General features: G+C 34.5%; 1 protein-coding gene across 2 annotated transcripts; it reads left to right on the top strand.

The window, feature by feature from the left end:
- The first annotated feature begins 1,679 nt into the window (after positions 1 to 1,679).
- Positions 1,680 to 6,115, top strand: LOC111897615 (filament-like plant protein 3). Of its 2 annotated transcripts, XM_023893575.3 has the most exons (5): positions 1,680 to 1,908; positions 2,272 to 2,466; positions 2,988 to 3,168; positions 4,246 to 5,690; positions 5,790 to 6,115. In XM_023893575.3, the coding sequence occupies exons 2-5, from the start codon at positions 2,353 to 2,355 to the stop codon at positions 5,901 to 5,903; spliced, it is 1,854 nt and encodes a 617-aa protein (XP_023749343.1). In that variant the 5' UTR covers positions 1,680 to 1,908; positions 2,272 to 2,352; the 3' UTR covers positions 5,904 to 6,115. The 2 variants fall into 2 exon arrangements, with proteins under 2 accessions (XP_023749343.1, XP_023749342.1); XM_023893574.3 differs by having other exon boundaries at positions 1,680 to 2,466.
- Positions 6,116 to 6,756: the final 641 nt, after the last annotated feature.

Below are 6,756 nucleotides of genomic sequence, written 5' to 3'. Positions count from 1 at the left end.
ACTTAGGTCCAAAATTTACCCTTTAGCCCATGCTTCCATAAATCCTTTCATATTAAGTCTAAATGATACCAAACACCCCCTGACTTCTGAAAATATTTACAAAATAAATCCCGTAATTACACTTTAACCTCTAAAACTACAAATTATATCATTTGGCTCCCCGAAACCATCACCCCGCTAAATATTATGGATTTTAGAGCTACTATTCATTTATTAATTTTTTATCCATTTATTTATTTAATAAACGGGATGCTACACTAACACTAATTATGTCGCATGGGTCTCCAATGACACCCACATCAGAATGTTAATTATGTCTACTATATCTGAAGCATCCTTCAAACATGTTCAGGGAGTCACCTCCCGTGATCTATGGATTTCCGTTCAACGTGCTTATGTACCCCACACATCATCCCGTGAATATACACTCAAAACTCAATTGTTAAAAATTGAGATGAAGGTTGATGAGACTACTTCCACCTATCTTACTAGAGCACAAGAATACTCGGATGCTTTGGCTAATATTGGAGAACCAATCAAGGAAAAAGACCTCATCATGCTCGTGATATCCAGTCTCTGTGAAGAATACAACGGTTTGAAATCTATTTTTCTTGCCCAACAATTTCCTACTGTTTTTTCAGAGTTACATGGTTTGCTATCAGACCATGGCTACATGATCAAGAAGACACCTACAAATGTCTCTGTATCACTAATCGCAGTTCTATTCATATTTTTTGTGAAAACTTGTTTGCTCTGATGTTCTTTTGACTATTTGTTTTATTTGATGTTTTATTTTATTCATTTTTTCGTATCATTCTAACCACAATGTATGATCTTGGAATCAATAGGAGGTAAAGTGTTTAGGTCTTAATCTTGGGTTTCAGTTAGAGTCACTTAGAAGACATGTGATGTAATTTGGTGTCTTGTTATTTTGTCCAAAGGGCGAACCCTCTCTTTATTTTCGCACAATGAGGAGCCATAGTGGTCGATCGGAAACCTATTGTATGAACTTGGAAATAAAACATTCAAATATGAACTTTGAACCCATATCTGTATTTAGGATTAAGTTTCTCATCTAAGTGTTTGAGAATGAACATATATAATTTTAATTTGAATTTTCAAAAAATAAAGTTCAAGAAATGAAAATTTAGGTTCTTATTTCGGAAAAAAATTTGGGCATCTTCATTTTCACAAGACCCTTTGTGGAAATACAAAAACCTTGTGAAAATTGATAAATACGACGTCATTTTCTGTTTTCGTAGGGAATTTTTGGTATTTTCTCTAGTTCTTATGAAAATGGTGGCTATTTGAGTTATTTATTTATTTTTTAGCTAAATCTTAGAACAAGTTTAAAGATTCGTCTAAATTCGTATTTATCTCTAAATGTTAGTATATTGTATTCGATTAATTAACTGATTAAATATTTTTCAATAAGTTCTACTTTTGGAGTAAAGTGCCCTTCTAAAAAATATATATAATTTAAATACGAACTCTTGGTTATCTATAAGCATTTCAACAATGCAATTTTTCCGAAAATGATAGTCGGTGTGGTCACATGAAATGTTATTGTTAAACCTCACAAGTGATGATTAGTTTCAGAGAATAATTAACTGGAACACAAAAAGGAAATATGAATGGGAAAAAAAGCAAATAATGGGTGTCAACTTTCTTTCATCTCTGTCAATTTTAGCACCTGCAATGCATGTGCTCTCGCACACCCCACAACAACAAGGCGTGCAATCACATCTTACAGAATAATTCACAGGCTTGTTTGTCAAAGTTGTGGGTTCCAAGCAAACTACTACCCACACATACACACCTGTTCTAAACTAACCTCACCCTTCTTTTTTTAGATCAGCTTTCTTCATGTGAATCTACTGCTATTTGATGCATTTACATATTGGTATGGTGAGTGAATTCTAAGCAAAGCTTCAAAATCAACCGATTTGAGCAACCCATTCTGTAGTTCTGTTAAAAATATATACGTTCTTCTTGCTTCCAATTCAATTTTGCTAGCTTTTCGGTTGTGGGTTTTTGTGTGAATTAAGTTTAGTTTGGAATTTCCCATCCCAATTTAGTAAAACTTATATAAAATCTTACGGATTTCCCGATTTTGTCAATCCACAAACCCTAATCTTGTTCTCGCTACTGTTTCACATTCATCTCGATATTTGGCTTGAAGAGGTTTCGGATTGTGGGTTTTGATTGTAATCTGGTATTGTGTACTGGGTGCCAATCGTTAAGTGAGAAAGTTTGGTTTTGAATGATTAGGATTGGTGAAATTGTTGATGAAGTGTGAGGGTGAGTGTGGTGGGGTATTAGTGTTTGGTTTTCAATCTGTTGCCGGAAAAGATGGATCGCCGGAGCTGGCTATGGCGGAGAAGGTCGTCAGAGAAAAGCCCGGGAGAAACGGAAAGCTCTGGAGGATCTGTTTCATCTCATTCTGAGCGATTTTCCGATGATCAGGTATTTTCAACTCATGAATCGTGTCCTCGTTTTCAAATTGTTGCAAGTAATCTGTACAAGTATCGTAGATGATGGTACAACTTCGATCCTCATCTATTTTACACTCCGTCATGTTATAGTTAAACTTTTACAGTCAAACGCACTACATATATATCCGAAATTACTATGAAATTTACTAGAAATTAAGATAACTACATCGGAATACAAGAAAAGATGAAGATTTGAACAATTTGAGTAAGAATGTAAAACTGTTTGTAATTGCGAATAGCGTTTGAATTTGGAAAGGAATACGTTCGTGTTTGACTTTCAAAGTCAAAATTGTGTTAACTTTTGCAACAGAAATAAGATAATGCGTGTATTCTTTGTTCTTAGACAATTCAAGATTAATTAATGCCTCAGAAATCTTGTTGAAATAGACCAATTATGATATCTTGGTTTTGTTATATTTTTCTTCCTTGATTTCTGCTTTGTCAAGTATTGGTTAAAATCTTATACTTTTTCTGTTTTTGAATCTTCAAAAGATATATTCAAATCAAAGTTCCTTGTCACCCGAAGTCACATCAAAGTCTGAAGTACCACAGGAAGAACTTGAGGGTGGTGTCAAGACTTTATCCCAGAAACTATCAGCAGCTCTTGTGAATATCAGTATCAAGGAAGACTTGGTCAAACAGCACTCAAAAGTAGCAGAGGAAGCAGTTGAAGGTATCTAAAAGACTAAAACTCTTACCTACTTTAGAGGTTCCAAAAACACCATTTGACCATAATGCCCTGCTCTCTTTTGTGCAAAAGACATGAATGCTCTCATCATTCTCATCATCAAGAGTAGCCTAGAAATTTTGTCAAGTCCAGTCTTGTCTATTCCAGTCTTGTGACCTAATTTTGGAACTTTGAACTTGAAATGAATTTATTACTCATTTTGACACCATAAAATTTCCCATTTTTCGTGTATGTTACAAAGTTTATGGTAGCTATCTGATTTTTTTTCGAAAAGTTGAAGAATTATTTCCAAATTCAAGCTATAAGTTAGATCTTTTGATCTCAAAAGTCAAACAATACCTCTCTTTTGTTTTGTGCAAATTGTTAATATAGTAGCCGAATCCACTTTAAAAGCGGGTTATCAAATTTTTAGTGATTTCTTATAAGATTTAATGTAGGCTAGGTAGCTATCAAATTTTCTTGAAAAGTTTGAAGCATTAACTCCAAATTTGAAGCTGCAAAATCAGTTCTTTTGATCTTGAAAATCAAATGTACCTCTTGTTGTTCAAGATGAACAAAAATAGCTTAGAAGTCTATATAACTTAAGATTACAGTTTGGGAGGCTTTAGACCTGACCCATTTGACCGGGTTTTTACCTATTTTCTTTATCTTGCCCATTTGACTAGTTGGAGATTAAATATAGGGATAAATGTAAGAAACAACAATGTATTTTCATTTGTTTTTGTATTATAGTATTCTACTTTCATTTCTTCTATTACAACATTGCAGTTTCATTTTTTTTGTAGTTAAGACATTATACGTTTAAAATCAACCCACTTATAGCATTATACTTCCATTTTTTTTTCTTATTATGACATTAAAAAATTCACCATATCATAATAGTGAAAATTATTTTGTATCTGGATGACATTTCTGTAATTTGGTTGATTTTCAAACTACAATGTTGTAATAAGAACAAATTACAACCCAGATTTTAAGCAAATCTGTTGAAATGGCAGCCTCTACTTAAAAATATTACAATTGATCTTTACCTTCATTTAACCCTTTTTTTTCCTAATATAGGATGGGAGAAAGCTGAGAATGAAGTGTTGGGTTTGAGGCAACAAATCGAGGTTTTAACACTTAGAAACTCAACCTTAGAAGATCGAGTTTGTCAGCTTGATGGAGCCCTAAAAGAATGTTTAAGACAACTTCGACAAACAAGAGAAGAAAAAGATCAAAAAATAACTGAAATTATTGAAAAGAAAACTTCAGAATGGCAAATAACAAAATCCCAACTCGAAAACCAGCTCGCAGAATTCCGGTCCAACAAAAAAGCTGACCCTTTTTTGATCCAAAAACTCGAGAAAGAAAACTCAGCTATGAAACTCGAGCTTGCTTCCATGGCAGAAGAGCTTGAAATTAGGTTAATCGAGAGAGAATTGAGCAATCAAGCTGCGGAATCAGCTAGTAAGTTGCATTTAGAAAGTGTAAGGAAAGTGACTAAACTGGAATCGGAATGCCGTAAGCTAAATGCTGCCCTCCGGAAAGCATTAGTGGCAAATGATCGCAGCCTATCGGTTGTTGAAAATGACCGAAATGCCCCTTCGATAGAGATTAATCTCATGGACGACTTTCTTGAAATGGAGAAACTCGTGGGGTTACCTAAGGTTGATCCGAGGGATTCGGTACAAACGATTGATCAAACGTCTGAAATCAAAGAGATTTTGAAAAGGGTAGAAACGGAAAAAAAGAATCTTGAGATCAAGTTGAAGGAGCGTGAAAAGGCTCTTGAGAAATCAAGAAATCAGCTTAAAGAGGCTGAATTGAAGTTAAGGGAGATGGAAGCTTCGTTGGTTTCTTCAAATGATGCAAGAGAAACAACTGAGAAAGAACTGGAATCAACGAAAGGAATAGTCGAGGTGTTACACGAGAGGGTAAAAAGATCGGAATCGGAGGTGGTGGAGTTGAAAAGTCAAATGGAATCACGACTCGGGGATGCATACGCCAAGAAAAACGAGGCGGAATCAAAGTTTAAAAAATTAGAAGCGGAGTTGGAATCGTTGATTCCGAAGGTCGAGTCGTTTGAAACAAAGGTCGAAAAGGAACGTGCTTTATCGGGGAAGATGGAAGCCAAATGTCGGGAGCTAGAATTGGAGATATCAAGATTACAACTTGAAAATGAGTACACGGGAAACATACGTACCTTGGAATTGGAATCAGAGGTGGCGGAATTGAAAAGTCAACTAGATACCGTACGCCGCGAACGAAGAGAAGCCGAATCACGAATCGAGGATGCGTACACGAAGAAAAACAAGGCGGAATCACAGATTGAAATATTAAAAGCGGAATTGGAATCGTTGATTCCGAAGGTTGGTTCTTTGGAAGTGGAAGTCAGAAAGGAGCGTGCTTTATCGGGGAAGATGGAAACCAAATGTCGGGAATTAGAAGGGGAGATTTTAAGATTACAACACCAGAATCAGTACCCAAAAGCAGCAATCCAAAACACAGGGCTTCGGGTAAAACAGGTTAGTGTATTTTAGTTTATTTTATTTTTTTTATAAACAATTTCAAATTATATGAACACTAAAATCTTTCTCTTACTTTGTTTGTTATGCTTTGTGTAGGATAATGAATTAGCAATGGCTGGTACTAAATTTGCTGAATGTCAGAAGACAATTGCTTCTCTTAGTCATCAACTAAAAACTCTCGCAACACTTGAAGACTTTTTGATTATTTAAAACATCGAAAAGATTTCAAGCCTTCAACACTTTTAAACTTTGCTTCTATGGTGTAAAGATGTTTTGGTTATTCTTGATATACAAAAGAACGAATATTATATATAGATGCACTTGGACAACATTCGTGGGTATACATAAATCTTCCAAAAATTTGTTCATATTGTTGTATTTAGATGATGTTACATAATGGATTGCGGATTCTTTGATTGTTATTTTTTGATGTTTATTGCTCTTGATGGCGTTTGAATCTTTTATGGAGAATTTCATGACAAAATATCATATTTGTCTATTTGGCCAACTTAGTTTTTGAATATTATATTTATCTTTTATAAACATTAAAAGTATCATATTTGTCAAAATCTTTTCTTTTTAATATTTAATAATCATTTTTATACATCAAAATCATTATAATATAAAACAAAATCAAATCGACTATATTGTTGTGTTGATTTGAGCTTTAATAAATATGTAAGATCTAAAGCATGGGGTGTAAGCCGCTTTTGCTGTGGCATCAAGAATACACTAAAACCCACCACCTTATCACCAATGGATGATGGTCGGCGGTGGGTCTTATGTAATTTCACTTTAATCATTTTTTTTTTAGATTTTGCTACATATCTTTCAAATTCAATAACTCGTTCTATTAGGTCATGAGGTATGGTTACGCGTTTAAGGGCTGCCATATCATCCCAATAACTACGTCACTACATGTTTACTAACAATGGGGTGGTGTTCATTAGTGAATAACTAGTGAACAAAGAGGGAGAGAAAGAGAAAAGCAAGACAGATAGAGAGAAGTCTGGGTAAATGAAATTCTATTGGTTGTAACCACCCGTGAACCATGTCACTCCGC

This window comes from Lactuca sativa, chromosome 5 (genome assembly GCF_002870075.4).
Source record: "Lactuca sativa cultivar Salinas chromosome 5, Lsat_Salinas_v11, whole genome shotgun sequence".
NCBI lineage: Eukaryota > Viridiplantae > Streptophyta > Magnoliopsida > Asterales > Asteraceae > Lactuca > Lactuca sativa.
The sequence above is the reverse complement of the archived record's forward strand: the minus strand, read 5'-3'. Positions and strand labels throughout refer to the sequence as shown.

What these genes read in the sequence shown, in the direction of transcription:
- LOC111897615 (XM_023893575.3), top strand. Translation starts at nt 2,353, where the DNA reads ATGGATCGCCGGAGCTGGCTATGGCGGAGAAGGTCGTCAGAGAAAAGC. An exon ending in AGCGATTTTCCGATGATCAG is followed by an intron (nt 2,467 to 2,987) that starts GTATTTTCAACT and finishes AATCTTCAAAAG; the next exon opens with ATATATTCAAATCAAAGTTC. An exon ending in CAGGGCTTCGGGTAAAACAG is followed by an intron (nt 5,691 to 5,789) that starts GTTAGTGTATTT and finishes TGCTTTGTGTAG; the next exon opens with GATAATGAATTAGCAATGGC.